The sequence below is a fragment of the Drosophila ficusphila genome, unplaced genomic scaffold (genome assembly GCF_018152265.1).
Source record: "Drosophila ficusphila isolate 14025-0441.05 unplaced genomic scaffold, ASM1815226v1 contig_758, whole genome shotgun sequence".
NCBI classification, from domain to species: Eukaryota; Metazoa; Arthropoda; class Insecta; order Diptera; family Drosophilidae; genus Drosophila; species Drosophila ficusphila.
In genome coordinates this window covers 476,477-495,421 of record NW_025064700.1, presented here as the reverse complement: position 1 = coordinate 495,421, position 18,945 = coordinate 476,477, and the positions used below count along the sequence as shown (strand labels likewise).

The 18,945-nt window shown below is 43.7% G+C and overlaps 1 protein-coding gene and 1 pseudogene across 5 annotated transcripts in view; one reads left to right on the top strand and one right to left on the bottom strand.

The window, feature by feature from the left end:
• The first annotated feature begins 3,879 nt into the window (after positions 1 to 3,879).
• Positions 3,880 to 9,441, top strand: LOC122320706 (annotated as a pseudogene).
• A 6,250-nt stretch (positions 9,442 to 15,691) lies between these two features.
• LOC108100585 (gamma-interferon-inducible lysosomal thiol reductase) overlaps positions 15,692 to 18,945 on the bottom strand; it is a 43,715-nt gene continuing 40,461 nt past the window's right edge. For all 5 annotated transcript variants that reach the window (XM_043208879.1, XM_043208877.1, XM_043208878.1 and 2 more), the window contains one exon: positions 15,692 to 16,151. In XM_043208879.1, coding sequence (XP_043064814.1) covers positions 15,894 to 16,151 — 258 coding nt within the window. In that variant the 3' untranslated portion in view covers positions 15,692 to 15,893. The remainder of the gene's footprint in view (positions 16,152 to 18,945) is intronic.

The window sequence follows — 18,945 nt, the reverse complement described above, 5'->3', positions numbered from 1 at the left end:
AGTCTGACGATTTGATTAAATTAGGAAAAAAAAAGAGTCGTTGTTGTTATCAGAATATGAATTATTTACTTCACTAGTTGACGCATCAAAAGAGAAATTCGATGTCGAAGCAATTGAAGGTGTGGATTGACATGAAGACCCACTTTCTGTAATTAATCCGTTGTATGAGATACCTATCATTTTTGAAACACAAAACTCTTTAATTTCGGAAAGGTAATCTGGTTGCATATTCAAAGCGGGTGGGAATAAAAAGTATGCAGCTTTATGCCACAAACTTATATTTGGGACCCATATTTCATCTATTTTAGCTAGGATATTTTCTTTTAAAATTGCAATTGAGATAGCATCTTCAACATTTGGTGCGCAAAGGCTTTGCATTTTAAAAATAGACGGAAGAACGTAACACATTGATGAAGAACTACAAAGTTGGAGTTTCTTAAAAATTATTTCAAAATTTTCACACATTTCTAAAAGAGCTGTAGTAGTGTTAATATCTATTGGCAGCAATAGCTGGCTATGATCATTATTTTTTAAAACGTTGTTCATTTCACCCCAATTTTCAATAATGGATTTAAGCATTCTGTAGTGCGAGTTCCACCTTGTCGGACATTGGCTTTTCAGTGAAGTGCCTAACAGGTGCTGTAAATTCGCTTTCTTAAAATATTTCACCACCTTTTTGCATGACTCTAGGATACCTGTTAGCTCTTTAGTGCCGTAAAACGATTTGTCCAAAACATTTGACAATAAATGGCTGCTACAATTAAGGCGAATATTTTCTTCTAAGGCTTTAACCATATTTGAGCCTCTATCAGTAATAAATTTAATATTATCAATATTTTCTACGTTAAATTCCATAAACAGGCTTTTAAGTTTTCGCAGGATATTGTCACCAGTAGATCTTTCAAAATCCATTGATTTCATTCCCAAAACAATATCGAAAAATTTAAAGTTTTTTTGGTAATGAAATGTAACGCCTAGGAAATTCCTTTTTATGTAGTTGTCGGTCCACATGTCGATTGTAGCTGAGGCTCCACCGCTGCTGACGATGTTTGTTATTTCTTCCTTCAGTGCGGCAGAACACGAATCCGGTCAAAACTGTATTGTCTGGCTTTAAAATTTCTGCCAAGACATTCCAAATGAAGCTTTTTCCTTTATGTTTGGCAGATAGGGTAAGGATCCTATTTTTGATTTGCCCGGAAACACTGTCAACGTCCATTTTTCCAATAATTTAAATTAGCGCGTGCCAACAAAAAGAGATAAGCAACTCGTGCCGGACAACTGACAAAGTGGCCCGTGCCACACTCGATCAAACCGTTCGCACTCGAGTAGCACCGAAAGCGAACCGCTCATGCAACCGATCCGAACACAGTCAAACCGCTCACAACCAATCATTCACATGAAATGTTGCGCTCAAAAACAATCATGTCTGTGGCTGAGTATAATCAGAACCGTTCATTGGTGTTGTGATGATGTTTGATGCGAACCGAAAAGATCGCTCACAACATTCGCTCACCACTCATACTTTTTCGATCCAACAAATTGATTGAATCAAACCAGACACGAGTCAATGATCGGGTGTTAATTAAAAATAAAAAAAAAAAAAAAAAAAAAAAAATTCTTGTAACTATACTTATTAGTAAACTAAAATAATACTTCAGATGATTTTCTTACTAAGCTAGGACAACAATGAGTAAATATATTATAAGTATAATACATTATATATATTGTTCAGGCCTCTCCCGCTCTCCCTCTCCCGGAGCTTCTCCCCACACCGCACTCTCCCTCTCCCGAAGCTTGGAGCATGTCGCGCTCGGCCGTCCAGGCTCTCCACTCCCCGAGCGCGAGAAGTCTCCGCTGCGCCTCCAAGCGCCTAGCTTAGAATAGCTTAAGTTAGTTCCAATACGTCAACGCATGAAATAAACGCCCGGCCGGTCCGCGCCATAATCGAAGTTTTGGAGTTTTTTACTTTTCGCGATCGCCGAGTGTGTTCTTTTCTTGCCCCCACAGCTAACACCGCCAGCCGTCGCTGACCCCAAGGAGTTGCTGCCTTCAAGAAGGACGCCCTGCCACTTCATTTTTTGGTCCTTCGAGCCGGATTGGCCCAGCGCCCGAAATTGCTCAAGATAAGTACGAAGATCTACATATATTAATTTGCCGGTCTGCAGTCAGCCACTCGAAAACACTGTTTCGTTTGACTTTCTGCATGATTTTTTCTAAAAATCCAAGTCCGATTTAATCCGAAAACGGCAATTATTAAGATCTCTTCCATTTTCCGTTTTTCTTTGATCGTGCCGCCATATTCCTCCAATTCCTCTTTGGCCCGTACATCAAAGTGAAACCGTACACATATGTATGTACATACAAGTATACATACATCAAATGAGCAAAATTCCAAACTTTAATAAAAAGTGAAAATTCCGAAATTGAATAAAAGTGAAAAATCCAAAATTTAACGACAAGTGTAAAGTGTGCAAAATATTCGAAGTGAACAGTGAAGAAATAATTTCTGTGAAAAAATTCCAAGTGTTCTGCCGAAAAAGGGCCCCAATTTCAAAGTGTTTTTTTTCACTGCAGTCCTACGCTAAATATTTTGCACACCTTTTCTTGCAATACAGTCCACTTAACTAAAATCGAAAGCTCAACACATACCCGCCGGCAATATTTTTTAATAAATTTTCCGCCAAAAAAATACATACATACATAATTATCCAAATATATTCCATATACATCATACATATTTTCTACTTCCTACAGCGAAAATATACCAACATTAAAAGTTTTCCGTCGGCCTCCGTGTAGCATAAAATAAATAATTACAATCCACCACCGACTAGGAAAACTTTGTTGGTTTCAGTGTGTTTTTTATTTCCAACATTTTTTTGCGTGAGCGCGAATTGCACAAACGCACATACATAAATATATCTCCAAATATATTCCATATACTCCATACATATTTTCTACTTCCTACAGCGAAAATATACCAACATTAAAAGTTTTCCGTCGGCCTCCGTGTAGAATAAAATAAATAATTACAATCCACCACCAACTCGGAAAACTTTGTTGGTTGCAGTGTGTTTTATTCTAACATTTTTTGGCGTGAGCGCGAACTGCACAAACGCACATATATACATATATACACTTATATCCAAATCCAGCATACCAATATACACATATACACCCATACCCATTAGGGAGCCGTTGCACGACATCCAGTGCAAGGTCTTAAACATATAAAATTTTTCCAAAGACAAAATAAATTATTTCTGAGCTGCAATAAATAAATTCCAACTCCAATAACAACACATAATTAATATTCCAGTCAAATTAAAATTAAAAATACCAAAATAATTGGAAATTAATTTTTTTATTATTTGATTTGTTTTTTTTGTCCAGCAACATACAATAACTTAAAAAAAAATTTATTTCTTTGTCTGGTTCCAAAAAATTTAAGTGTGAACGTCACTCGGTACGGCACACCGTTTGTTGATAGCTCAGAAATTAAGTATTTGCAAATAAATTATTTTGGATAAATAATTAACTTCCATTCTTCGAATAAACTACCCGTTTTGGTTTTTTTGTCTTTACCACAGTTGGTATTATTTTCTAAAATAAAGTAAATAAATACCACACAAAATAATAATCACATATCCGTATTATAAATATAATAATTATAATATTCTTAATAACATTAAGAATAAATATTATTTAATTATTCTGGGTTTTTTTTTCGCTCCTGTGCATATTAAATATACCCCGTTTCCACTGGGCATATATTCCTTTTTAATTTATCGTCGCTTCCATAGACCGTCTCCCTTTAGCGAGACAAATTCCACAAGTCAGCTAAATACAAATTTTTTTTAAGAGTGCAATTCCAGCCACAAAGGTCTAAAATTTGTTTCTCACGACCAGCACACTTGTTTTCCAACCGAGGGTTCGTTTTTTGGCATGTCCAGTGAAGGTGGGAATAAAAAATCTCCCATTCCACCAACAAAAACTCCGAAAATTGTTGTCAAGCCGCCCACACCTAAACCTTCCAGTAAGACTCCCTCTCCCCAAGCAAGGCTCACTCGTTCCGAGACAAAAATGGCTCTAGCTGCGTCCGATCTTGCGCTGAATCAATTCATTGAGGTTTCAGATCGACTCAGTGAATTCGAAGCGAGATGCAACACTCCGTCGCCGACTCCCCCGAGCATGTCCATGCTAAATATCCGACGCGAAGAGGTCCGAGCATTGTGGGAGCGCATCAAAAAAGAGTACGATGAGTGCAATGTACGCTTGATTTCAGCCGGAGACAGTGCAGCTGACAGCTTGCCAATTCTCCGAGCGAAGTACAATTATTGCTACGGCGTCTACGAAAGGTGTGGTGCGAACATAGAAGATCTTATTGCTCAAGCTCCACGAACCCCCCAAACACAAGCTGATCCGTCCCAGACCTACGTTCCTTCAGGTTGTCGGCTACCTCCGTGCGATACCGAGGTCTTCACCGGCGATTATCTTCGCTGGCCGACGTTTAGGGACCTTTTCACGGCGATCTACATTAATAATCCCAGATTGACGCCGGTCGAGAAATTGTTCCACCTGAATTCCAAAACGAGTGGCGAAGCACACACAATTGTGGCAAAGTCGCCTTTAACTAACGATGGTTTTCGCTCAGCCTGGGATAACCTAACTAAGCGTTTCGAGAACAAACGGTTGTTAGTAAACAGTCATTTGAAAATACTGTTCAATGTGCAGTCCATCACTCAGGAATCTGGGCCAGCTTTGCGAGAGCTTCAAGACACCATCCAGAGTTGCCTTACCGCTTTAGAAACGAGCGATATTAGCACCGACAATTGGGATTGCCTATTAGTTTATATGGTCTCCGCCAAACTTCCAAAGTTGACACTTTCCCTCTGGGAGCAGTCGCTCCACAACAAGGTCGATGTTCCCACGTGGCAGGAGTTAAATAACTTCCTCACTGAGCGTTACAGGACACTAGAGGCCATAGATGATGTCCGTCCGTCAGGCTCTAGTCAGCCTCAGCCCAGAGCGGCAGCCTCTAATTCCTCGGCACGCAGAATCCACTCCTTTGAAGCAAGAGTAGTACCCAGAGGTAGAGGGTGCGACTTGTGCAATCGAGAAAACCATCCAGTGCGGACATGCGCACGGTTTCTCCGGATGTCTGTCGATGAGCGGTCCGCGTATATCAAAGGCAAAAAGCTGTGTCTGAACTGCTTTGCACGAGGACATCAGCTACGGGACTGTGACAGCACTCTTAGTTGCTTCACGTGCCGCGGCCGCCATCACACGCTTCGCCATCGAGGTAACGCGTCTCCAACGCTCTCGACTCCAACTCCAACTTCTTCGCCCAGGTCAAGACCAACTACGACCGCTCCAGCGACTACCAGTGCCGCAACCTCCACGGTGCAAAATTATCTTGCCACGGGTCATAGATCCGTCTTGCTGGGCACCGCAATTATTGACGTTTGCCATTTGGGATCAACCTTCAAGGCTCGTGCCTTGATCGACTCTGGATCGGAGGCAACATTCATGACCGAGCGGCTGTTCAACTTGATTAAGTTGCCTCATCAGATCATTCGAGCCCAAGTCTCCGGCTTAAGCCAAACACTGGCAGCAGAGTCCAAAAAGCTCTGCCAATTTTCAATTCGATCTCCGACCAGGCCTGGCCTGCAACTAGACGCGACGGCGTATGTCCTTCCGCAATTAGCTGGTCAACTTCCGTCCTGCTCAATTCCGCAGCATTTCCTACGGGAACTTCCCGAATTTTCTTTGGCAGACCCGAAATTCTATGAGAGTGCACAAATAGACGTGTTAATCGGGGCTGATCTGCTGCCTTCCATACTCCTAAGCGGCACCCGAGCAAACGTCTGTGGCTCTCTTCTTGGTCAAGAGACCATATTCGGTTGGATCCTTACCGGACGAATACCAGCTGCTAGGCAAGAGCAAATTTCCGCTTTCTCCACTCGAATCTCCCATAGATTTGATTCAAACCTGGATCAACTTCTCACCAAGTTTTGGGAGGTGGAGGATCTGCCAATAAAAATGGCAAAAGATTCCGATTTGGCTTGTGAGGAAAATTTCCTCCGGACAACCATGAGAGACTTTAGTGGAAAATATATCGTACACCTTCCATTCCGTGATCCAGAGAACGTAAAGTCCGCCCTGGGACACTCCAGATCCTTCGCGTTGGCTCAATTCTTAAGAAACGAGCAGCGTTTAAAAAGGGACAGCCAACAGAAAATGAAGTACGATACCGTCATTCAAGAATATCTCGATCTCAACCACATGAAAGAGGTCTTTCCTACCCATGATTCTGCGAGTTATTATCTTCCGCATCATGCCGTGCTCAAGCCGGAAAGTACGACCACTTAGCTTCGTGTGGTGTTCAATGCCTCCAGCCCTTCAGACAATGGGGTCAGTCTAAATGATATCCTTCATGCTGGCCCGGTCTTACAGTCCGATCTGACCATTCAAATTCTGAAGTGGCGATATTTCCGATACGTTTACAGTGCCGATATCGAGAAAATGTATCGACAGATCTGGGTAGACCCGAAGCATACCCCGTTCCAACGCATTTTATTCCGAAACAGCGAGGGGTACATTCGAGATTTTGAGTTAAAGACGGTAACTTTCGGGATTAATTGTGCGCCCTTCCTGGCGATACGAGTCCTACAACAGCTGGCGACTGACGTGCAGCTCAGCCATCCAAGAGCGAGCAAAGTCATTCGTAATGCAATGTATGTAGACGATGTCCTTTCGGGAGCTGACTCTGCTGAAGATGCTCAGCTCACAATAAAGGAGTTACAGAGTGCCCTAGACTCCGCGGGCTTTCCGTTAAGAAAATGGACGTCCAACAACAAAGAGGTGTTAGCTCATATCCAAGCCGGTCATCTTCTGAACAGCGATTTCCTTGATATCGACACTGAAAGTACAGCCAAGACTCTCGGTGTACGGTGGAGAGCGACGTCCGATGAGTTTTTCTTCGTCCCCCCCAGATCTACCCGCAGAAATCTCCCCCACAAAACGCCAGGTGCTTTCCCAAATTGCCAAACTGTTTGATCCAGCAGGCTGGCTCGCTCCATTTGTTGTGTGTGCCAAGATCTTTATGCAAGAGATTTGGCTTCAGGAGCTGGGGTGGGACGATAAGCTGCCATCTGAGTTGTGCCAAAGGTGGCACAGTTTTCTTCAGAGCTATTCGGTCCTTGATCAGGTCCGGATTCCAAGATGGGTTTCCTTTCGCCCAGAATTCCGCTTAGAGCATCATGGATTTTGTGATGCCTCGCAGAAAGCCTACGGCGCTGCGATCTACGTGCGTGTAGAGATGGGACATACCACGATGGTACACCTTCTCACCGCCAAGACGCGTGTTGCGCCAGTCAAAACTGTGTCGCTTCCTCGCCTAGAGCTGTGCGGAGCTTTACTGCTAGCCGAAATGGCTGAAGCGATCCTTCCCAGCATGCCGATGCTGAATTCGAGTCTCCACTGCTGGACCGATTCCACCATTGTGTTGGCATGGTTAGCAAAACCAGCTTGCCATTGGACTACTTTCGTTGCCAACAGAGTGACGAAGATCACTCAGTCCACAGAGGCAGCCAACTGGTCACACGGTCAATCCGAACATAATCCCGCTGACTTGGCTAGTCGAGGGGTGGCCCTTCCAGAGCTTGTCGGTAGTTCTCTCTGGTGGCATGGACCCACTTGGTTGCAAAAGCCACGCAGCCGATGGCCTAGCCAGGGGACCGACCTTCCCGTGACCGAGATCGAAAAGCGAGCAGTCAAAGCCCACGTAGCATATATTCCGAACGAAGACTTCCTTGATCGTTTTTCCAAATTGGATAGAGCGTTGCGGGTCCTCGCGTATGTCCAGCGTTTTATCAATCGGTGCAAGAAACAATCGCCGCTTTCAGAGATCCGTCTGGAGGCCAAGGAACTTGTCGCCGCCGAACGGCTCATGATTCTCTGCACTCAGCGCAGGTATTTAACGAACGAGTATCGCTGTTTGAGTCAGAAGCTTCCGGTGCCCCCTTCCAGTTCGATCCTCTCCTTAAACCCTTTCCTAGATCAGGAGGGGCTGATAAGGGCATGTGGCCGTGTCACAGCCTCTGAAAGTTTGCGTTACGATGAACGACACCCGATAATCGTCCCGTACGAATGTTCACTCTCTCGGCTTCTGGTAAAGTTCACCCATCTCATTACGCTACACGGGGGTAATCAGTTGGTGGTACGTCTTACCCGTTCCAGATATTGGGTTCCGAGAGTTAAAAACTTGGTGAAGGCAGTTATCAATGCCTGCAAGGTCTGCGTGATCTACAAAAAGCGATTGCAAAGTCAGATGATGGGAAATTTGCCAAGAGAACGAGTGTCATTCTCCCGTCCATTCAGGTACACGGGTATGGACTACGCAGGGCCCTTCGACATAAAGAATTACACTGGCAGAGCCTGCCTTATTACTAAAGGGTATGTGTTGGTTTTCGTTTGCTTCTCCACCAAGGCTATCCATTTGGAGCCTACTTCAGATCTGACGACCGAGAAATTTCTTGCGGCATTCGCTCGGTTCGTATCCAGAAGAGGGTGTCCTCGCCAAGTGCAGTCGGACAATGGGAAGACCTTTGTTGGCGCTGCCACATTACTGTCCCGAGATTTTCTCCAGGCCGTTAAAGAGTCTGTGACTGATGCGTATAGTCATCAGCGGCTCGACTGGCATTTCATTCCGCCAGGAGCACCCCATATAGGAGGCCTATGGGAAGCTGGTGTCAAGAGCTTCAAGGCATTGTTCTATAAATGCACAGCTACGCGGAAATATACCTTTGAAGAACTTGCCACTCTCCCATGTCAGAGGATCCCACTGATCTTCTAGCGTTGACACCAGGGCACTTTCTTGTCGGCGGCCCTCTTCTATCCATAGTGGAACCCGAAGTAAAGGGAGAATCTAAGACCATATTAAACAGGTGGCAACACTTGAAAGCGCTCCATCAGCAATTCCGCGCTCGATGGAAGGATGAATACCTGAAAGAGCTCCACAAGCGCAACAAGTGGAAGTGTCCCACCGAGAATATGCGTGTCGGGGACATGGTCGTCATCAAAGACGACAATCTGCCCTCAAATGAGTGGCGACTCGGTAGAATCGACTCCGTCTTTCCTGGAGCCGATGGCAATGTCCGCGTAGTCGACATCCGGACGGCGCGCGGCATTGTCCGGCGTCCAGTAGCCAAAATTGTTCTCCTTCCCGGAGAGGCTCCCCAAACTTCTACCCAGTAATCCATACTTCGTTGTCCGTAGTCCGTAAGGCCCGAATCTTTCCATTATAAAACATCTTCCTGTGTTTTTTTCTTTTTCATGATCCTACGCCGACATCCGTAGACAATGGCTCCGCGTAAGCAGAACGCTCAAGTGTTGGAGAGCAGGCGGACTCGAGGCACGCAGTCCTACCGGTGCCGAGTCTGCCGGGGGATCCACCCTTTAAAGAGGTGCCAGAGGTTCCTCAAGCTGAGCGCGGAGAAGCGGCAACGGGCAGTTCTGGTTAATAAGTACTGCGCAAATTGCCTTGCCCACGAGCATTCGCAAGGGGACTGCCGTAGCGGTGACCGGTGCAGAACGTGCGATGAGGAGCATCACACGCTGCTCCACATCACCGAGCCTTCCAAGCCTTCCAAAAGGGGCTCCGCTTCTCAGCAGCGTTCGCGCCGGCAAGATCCGCCAACTCGCAGAGCGCTTGCTTCTCCACCGCGCTCAGCATCCTCGACACCAGAGCCCTCGACGCCACGACGCCACCCTGGCGTCCAGCCTTCGTCTGCCGACCACCAATGTCGGAAAGGAAAGGGTGTGCACGGCGATCCTCCGATCGAAGGTCGTCGAGGGAGCTGCGTTGGATGTCGTCCTAAAGATCGAACCCGGCGTCGGCGTCCGCACCCCCATCCGAGCGATCGACGAGTCTGTTGTCGGCCGCTACAAGGACCTTCCGCTGGCCGACAAGCGGTTCTATCTGCCGGCGTCGATTTCCATGGTCCTGGGTGCGGATGTCTACGCCAAGGTCATCCAACCAGGATTCCACCTGGTCGCCGAGGGATTGCCGGTGGCCCAGAAGACCATCTTCGGCTGGATCCTGTCCGGCGCCTGCAACCAGGGCTAATTATGTTGCAACGCCAGCGGTTGCAAGGGGGGCGGAATGTTCAGGCCTCTCCCGCTCTCCCTCTCTCGGAGCTTCTCCCCACACCGCACTCTCCCTCTCCCGAAGCTTGGAGCATGTCGCGCTCGGCCGTCCAGGCTCTCCACTCCCCGAGCGCGAGAAGTCTCCGCTGCGCCTCCAAGCGCCTAGCTTAGAATAGCTTAAGTTAGTTCCAATACGTCAACGCATAAAATAAACGCCCGGCCGGTCCGCGCCATAATCGAAGTTTTAGAGTTTTTTACTTTTCGCGTTCGCCGAGTGTGTTCTTTTCTTGCCCCCACAGCTAACACCGCCAGCCGTCGCTGACCCCAAGGAGTTGCTGCCTTCAAGAAGGATGCCCCGCCACTTCATATATTATAAGTATAAATTACACTAAAAATCATAGAGGTTGTGCTGTCTAGAAAGAGTAAAGAAGTCAGTTAGGCCAACATATACTGGCAGCTCGAAATCCTATAACCCAATAGGAAATATGTACCCTCAATACGAAATTTCTGCGGAAGACTTCCTCTTCAGGCTTGTCGGCATGTCTTATACGTGCCCGCAAGCTGCTTCTGCACCTTAGCGTTGATTATCCGCAACTGGTCCTTGTCCGCATCCCGGCCATCTCAAGGTCTTATAGAATACCTCGCTCACCAGAAAGTTGATCACATTCGCACCGTCGCGGCATTCATGGTTTTCAGGAAAGTATACTTGGAGAAATGGTCTACCACAATAAAGATCCAGGCGTGACCATTTTTCTAGCTCGGATACCTTCCCAGGAAGTCAATGTAGAGCTTCTGGAATGGGGATTCCGTTTCTATCTTATGGCCGATCCCGACTTACATCCTGAAGATCGGTGCTTTTGCCTTCTTACGAAACTCGCACACGCGGACAAATTTAACGCTCCTATATGGTCACTCCCACGCGTTAGAGAGGTCAGTCCATCCAATGAACCGATAGGAAAAAAAATCCCACGAGCTGGACATTCGGGCAAGGCCACAGCCGACAGAATGATTCGGGACCAACCTCGAAGACCTGTCAACATACCACGTAAGCTCGGCAAGGAGGAGCCAAAATAATCCGTCCGTCCCAAAATAATTACAAGATAGGGAGGTGTATTATCATATTGTAACGAACTGATTTTGTTGTTTTGTGCTCGCTATGGAATTGTGCGGCTAGCTCAGAAGATTTTATGCGTTCGTCCCACCAAATTTATATAACGTGATTGCCCAACCGGTAAAGAAGAGACAATTTTTCTCCGATTTCAAAGTATTTATTCGATCTCTATCCGACAGGATACTGGTTTTGGTATGTTCCTCGAGACGCCTCCTCTGGGTGTGTCAGGCATTCCAAAGATCACGCTAGTGGGGAGTTAGACTATCTGGGCTTCGGGAAGCGTCACCGTTCTCAGACTATGGTGAACAGATGCCGTGTTCTCCAGGCGTATGCCCATTGCAACTCCTGTCCCTTGCTCTGTCCCGGCCAGTCCACCGGACGCTTACTTAATTCTCAGGACTCTGGCAGATACCGCAGGGTTCTCGGCGTATACGCCTTTAACACCCGTGCAGTTTAACTGCTCGTCCTTCGCGGCTTGTCACACCACGACGTAACCCTCGCCACTAGACGAACCAAGCGTGCACCGGATCATAGTCTGGAAGGCTCTCCGGTATGCGTCTGATTCTTGACCCTTCCCCGCCGAGGTCACGTTCCCTCGGAAGGGGACTCGTATGTGTAGACTCGGTCAGGACCCGCCGGGCAATACGCCAGGCTCAGGTTTTTCTGTAGGCGGCGTTTTTTTCCGCAGTTGCGAAGCGACACTCCTCGGTATACCATTGGTTCCGCGTGGGTGGGCATTTGAACCCAATGCTTATTTCAGCAGCAGCTCGCATGGAGTGGGATATGTGCGCCCAGAGTTCGCCGGCGTCAACATGGAGAGGGTGAAGTTGGTGTAGCAGTTCCGAAAGGTGAGTGGAAAAGGCCATTGCTGTCCGTTGTGATCGCAGCCTGGTGATGTCAAGCCTTCGTTGCGTAATGGGGTGTACGTTTTTGGTACGTATCTTGGCTGCAACAAGTTAGTGTTCCGAGTCAACGTCATCAAAACGAACTCACGTCCATCACGCTTGAGGCATGCGTTCCGCCTATCACAAAGTGATCTATTTGGTTGCGATTTCATTGATCAGGGGACAGCTATGTGGACTTGTGGATGTCGCGGTGCCGAAATCTGGTGCTACTCACAACCATGTTTCGCGCCGGGGCGAAGTCAATCAGCCTGAGACCGTTGTTCGAGGTGGTCACATGAAGGCTGAATCGTCCGACGGCAGGGTCAAAGATGGCCTCACGCCCAACCTTTGCGTTGAAGTTCCGACGTTGATCTTCACGTCGTGATCTGGGCATCGGTCGTATAAAAAAATTTTAAGATAAGATTTAAAAATCTAGCTTTGGCGCGGATTGTAGGCAGCCGTTCACCCACTGGGGTGAAATTCGCGCCTCTCCGCAAGGTAGCTGTAGTATATATCGCAGTTTTGCTCGCTTGGAGCCACCTTGTCCTGTCTGTCTCATTTCCTGGATGGCGGTAATGTTAGCCTTTAATTTTTCAAGGGCATGTGGAAGTTGGATAGAGGCGCCATCCCAATTAAGGGGCACAACTAGTGTGACGGCCTAAAAAAAAAGGTGATTTATGGGAATTTTTATTTAAAAAAAACTACTTGATCAATTATTTTAAAATTTTCAGAATATTTTTATACAAGTTTGAAGAATATACAGTGAAATTTTTAAAGAAACAAATTAAATATTTTTTAAGTTAGAGCCGAACTCCAACGGCGTTAAAAAAAAAGTGCCTTAACTGATTCCGGCCCTCTCCGTGGATGAAATCAAAAAATGAAAAATTCTCGTTAAACTAAATGATATTGTCTATACAATGACCTACGATAAATAAAAATATCAAAAATTGACTAAATGGCGGTGTTTAAAAAAAAAAAACGAATTTTACCCAAAATTTTGGTCGTTTTTGCCTGCCAAAATTTGATTTTTGATCGGATCAAAAAATCGATAGGTCATTGTAGGGAGAACTATATATAGAAAATGTAAAAAAATTTAATAGTGATCGGATCATTAGTTTTTGAGTTATCACTGCAGCAAATTCGGAAAATGCTGTTTCGAGAAAAACGCGTTTAAAGATAAAATGATCGTATTCGCGAGCGGCTGCTCTTAAAATTGCTATAACTCAAAAACTATTTAAGATATCGATTTGAAATTTTAATATGTTATTTTTAAAGGTGTAATCTACCGAAATATGAAAGAAAAAAAAGATTTTTTTGAAATGTCACACTAGTTGTGCCCCTTAAGGGTTCGGACTCTTCAGGTGCGTATCCTCAAATCATAGTCCTTTTTCAATTTGCGGTGGTCGTCTACATAAGAGGGAATCTTATCCGAGGCTTTTGCTTTAGTCTTCACTGGGCTTCTATGAGGCGGGTTTCAAACCCTGCGCTCAACCGTTTAATGTCCGGGTGACTCGCTGCACACTATAGCTCACTATTTGCATATGCTGAAGTAGCTACCCAGGAGGCACCGCGAGGAGGAGAACCTTGAAATCATTCATAGACAGAGATCGCTCTGGCGGCCACCAAATTGACCGTGATCAGATAACTTTACTCGGTACGAATGACAGCCATCCCAGTGAGTTACAATATATTATAATTATATCGAAATGCCTTTAGTGAGTACAATGGTACTTTAGGCTTAGTCCACGTCTGTTGATGATAATATTTTTAATAGCGTGGAAGCTTCACGTGATTATCGGTGGCGTTAGTACCAGCTGTGAAAGAACTTTAACTGCCAGAACGAGGGATAGCGCTTGCCTATTGGCTACAGTCAACAACCGGCAATGCAAAAGAGGTTCCTCATCATCCTCTTTCTCACATGGCAAAGCGATTTTAAGTCTGCTGATACGACGGGTCGAGTATTGGTTGCATATGGAAGTAGTTAAAGAACTCAATATTAAGAATTTAACTGTCTGGACTTCCGGTGATTCTCTTGATTTTATTAAAATGTTGGTACTCCCGAGAGATGTAACCGCGGCTTGCGAAGAAAGACCAGTAACAAAAATGTGCGTGTGGCTACGATAAAAGCTGATGTATTGAATGAACGCCTCTGCGGTAAGTATAAGTCCAGAATGATTCGACAACCCGTCTACTTTCCGTATCTGTCCGCCACAATAGTTCTTGAGGTCAGCATTCGACCAAAAAACGAAGTCTTTTCGGAAAAATTCCGTTTCCGGCTTGTTTTTTTGATTGATCCTTTGCAGAGCAGGCATCTCAACTTAGGTATAGCTACCTTGCTTGACGACATCTGTGAAGTCTTACGAATGATCGACGATTTCGTATTTCCATTCATTGAAATTAAATGCAGGCCATGATCGAGTGCCGCTGGGTACAATAAATACAAATCTTTATCGCGAGTTCGATCCATTTCTAATGACGTGTCGACGCGTCTCCGGTAAGCCTTGGGAGTAGATTGACCAGATTCCAGTGCGTCGCATCTAGAGAAAAAGATTTTCAATAATGGACTAGTCTTCACATCGTTCGATCGTATTTTCGTGAAATTCGATGTTCCGTATCAACTTTAAGTAAAGCATATCATTTCATTTAAATGTTCAGCACTTAAAATACATTTTATTATATCTTTTTCGGGAGATCTTGATTGTGTAGACTAGGCCATCGATCTAGGAATAGGGCAATGCTGTGAGGAAATTCGCTCTATTTAAAATGTTTTTAGGTAGATATTGCAAAAACCGGCAAATTGGAATTTAATTTGGGTCGAGATTAAGTCTTGACCAGTACGTTTTAGAAATATGTTTTATTAATGGTTTTCATTACTGTGCTGAAGAGTTATTGAAAAGAAGTATATGCCGGTGGAACACTCCCTAAAGTAAATAAGTTGGTTGGCGGATGAGGCTAGAAGAAGTGTAGATAAGAGGCTCTTTGTTAGGAAAGAGGAAAAATTAAATTAAGTTAAAGAGAAAATTAAATTCAAATTATAAAAATTAAGCTTAAGACAACTTGCGAGATAATCTGATACTGGTGGGTCTGCCAATTACTGTGAAGTCGACGCATTTTTGTGCGCTTAGTTTTTATGAACAATGTAACCTAATTCAATTATGGATGGCTTTGCATCTGTTTTTGGCGGTATATGAGTTAATTGTAAGCAGGGTATATCCTGTAGTTGGTAGTAAAGTTCCATTTTTCCCAGGCATGCTTCAGTGCTATGCAAGCCCCCATAGGCGACAAAGTCTGCCCTTTCAAGTCTGGCAGCTATTTGGTCAACTGTAACTGTAGCTCTAACAGATGCCGACGAGCATCTCTTGTTTTAACATTTAGCGAATTTTAGCTTATTGGTAACCTTAATAATATGCTCATTATAGAAAAAATGTACGGTGAAAATACAAAGAAAACCAAAAAAAAGTTTGTAGACTGCAGAATCCGTTACAAAATTCCGCATTAAAAAGTCATTAAACTACCTTTTCGTTTAAATTAAGATAAATTTCACCAATTCAATATTCACCAATTTTATTTATGGATTCTTAAATATTAATTACAAAGTTACATCATTTCTTTCTTTTGGAAAAATGAAAAGCTCAAATATTTTCTCGAAATACTTTCGTATATTATATTTGATAAATTGGTGGCATTTCAAAAACAAATTTACAGGAAACCTAGAAACAGTCATTAACCTTTAAGGTTATTGAAAAAAACTACAATCTTTTGTTTTTGCATAAATTTTTTGCTTTTTCTGAATCTCCGGCCGCTTTGCACACTTCAGAAAAAAAATCTTTTAAAATTGAAGCTTGCCTTCGCTGGGACCCGTCTATTGTAATAGTTGGAATAAACGTTACAGGAGGTCTAAGTGCATGTGTGGCATATCCATTTAGTTTGAGCAGCTCCACTCCATGGCCACTATCAAAACATTTTTGAATCTGGTCAACGTTCTTTATATTGAATTGTTTTCCGCACTGAAAAGAAAGCGTTTTTGCAATGTTAGAAAGTCCGATATGCTTAGCTTAACAATTATGAGTGTCGTCTTTTTATAATAAATTTTAAAACCCAATAATAATAAGCCAACCTAGCTTGACGATTATAGTATTGATATGAATATCTGTCTAATAAGATATGTTGAAAAGCAAGTTTTTTTTCTATTCATTTGCAGATTATTATTTATTAGACAAAATGATTTATTATTTATAACATTGAAAATATATGGGTATTTATCAGCGTTGCCAGACGTCCCGATTTTGGCAGGACGTCCCGTTTTTTATACCCTTGCAGAGCAAAGGGTATTATAATTTTGGCCAGAAGTTTGCAATGCAGAGAAGGAGACACCTCAGACCCCATAAAGTATATATTAGGATGTTTGGTAATGACATACCGGTTTCTTTATTGATTTTTGACGAAGATTTTAACATAGTTAGCATTGTCTGATTTAAGTGCTATATGTATCGTTGTCTTCAATGATTTTCTGCCATTTTGATGGTAACTTGTATATGCCTCTCCTAAAGAAGTCCTTGTCCCTACTGACAAAAAACTCGGCGATTCGATTTTCACAATCCTCCCTTGAACTCAATTTTTGTCCATCGAAAAAATTTTGCATGTCCAAAAACAGATAGTAATCGCTTGGGGCAATGTCCGGACTATAAGGTGGATGCATAAACACTTTCCAACCAAGCTCCCGTAGCTTGTGTCGCGTCACCAAATATGTATGGGGCCTGGCGTTGTCATGATGGAACACAACGCCCTTACGATTCACCATGGCTGGCCGCTTCTGTTCAAGTGCAATCTTCAATCGCATCAGTTGTTCACAGTAGATGTCAAAATTGATGGTTTGGCCATAGGGCAATACTTCATAATAGATAATTCCTCTGATATCCCACCATACACTCAGCAACACCTTCTGAGCCGACAGTCCTGGCTTTTGGAAAATTTTGACTCCGGATTCGTGATCAGCACGAAAAAACCTGGTAATACTTCGGAATTTTGACTTCAGCTATATTTAAGCCCCAAAAAAACCTGGGAACCAAATCAAGGGTTTTTTCATAAGATAATAACCCCCTTAAGAGGGGCAGAAGGTTTTTTACCTTGAAAAAGGGAAATTTACTCGGAAAATCAGCGGAAAACTCTAACATGCACGTTATGTAAAAAGGTAAAAAACCATCTGCCCCTCCTAAGGGGGTTATTAACTTACGAAAAAACCCTTGATTTGGTTCCCAAGTTTTTTTGGGGCTGAGATATAGCTGGAGTCAAAATTCCGAAGTATTACCAAAAAGCTTTCGGAAACACTATATCGCAACTTATTCGCAGCGCAAAAGTTGAAATTTGCAGAGCAATGTTATTAATTGTGGAACATCATGCTGCTTGTTATCTTAACTGTCTTAGAAAGCATTTTTCTCTGGAATAAATGTGACAGATACTGGTGGTAATGACTTTTTGATGCGAGAACCACGGTTTAAATATCTTGAATTTTCACTAAACACTTCCTGAAGTCCCACAAGGAACATGTGCACATGAAATAAAATCCTATTAAAAGTCTTCCTTAATTTCGATGGGTGTGCATTGGAATGGCACAACAACTGCTTGAATTTTGGTGAAAATAGGTTTTACCAACTACTAAGAGAAAAAATGGTGTACGATTTGGAACGGTTGTAGTAACTACCAAACAGAATCTCAAGTCAAAAATATTTTCTTAAATCTCAAAAAATACAGACTTTACACTTTTAGATTTCGGAGAAAGCAATATTAACTACCGGTTTATTACTTAAGGGGTTGTTCAAGTATTACGTAAAGACTATGTGTGGGCGGGGGTCATGTATTGCTTATTTTGGATGACATGGGGGTAGGGGAGTCTAGATGATGATTACGTCGAGTTGCAGCTCCAAATAAATACTCAAATAATTTAAACCTACTCGTGCGTTTATTATTTACAAGGGTGGCATATTCGTTGTCTTCCCCACAAACATTTTGGTGATCCCGACGTGATATTCGTTCGCGTGATTTTCATTTTAATCGGAGTCTGCAACTTAACTTTCGTTTCGGTTTAATATCGTTTAAACATTTGTCGTCGTTTGCTGGCATTCGGTCACAAACACACAAACAGTGCATTTTGTACCTACATTTCGCGCTGTGTTTATCAGTTCTTTCGCTTTTGCTATTTGGGCAAAATCTGTGCAAGAACAACAACAACTTATGCAAATGTTCCGTAACCTTTTCGTGACGCTTGGTGCCTTATCATTTTCGCGCTTTAAATCACAGGGTGTTTCGTGCATCGTGAATCCGTTCACAAATTACTTTTTATTTTTTATGTTTTCGTGTGATTTATAAAATTCCTTAATTTGTGAACGAGTTTCAGCCTCAAAATGGCCCTAGTGACATAGAATTCTTTCGGGCCAAAGTGCAATCCTATTTTCGGCAAATCATCGCAATGAAGAATTATTTGGTGGCCAGCAATTTTAATCAATTTGATGAGGCCGATATTCTTGCGCGACTAAAATGGATCGAGGCACAAAACTTGGCATTTGATTCTGCCCAGACATCGTTGAAAAGGCTGGACTAAGCGGAGCTGGAGCTGGACACAAGGTTGGAATTTTCGGAAGTCTTCATGGATGTGGAGGCTAGGCTTAATCGACGCTTAGCGGCCCAGCGCAAATTGCCATTTGCTGGTGTCACAGCTGGCAATTGTACATATCTGGATAAAATCGTTTTACCAAGGTCCACTTCTGATTCCAAGCTTATCGATGACTCTCGCAACGCCGCCCC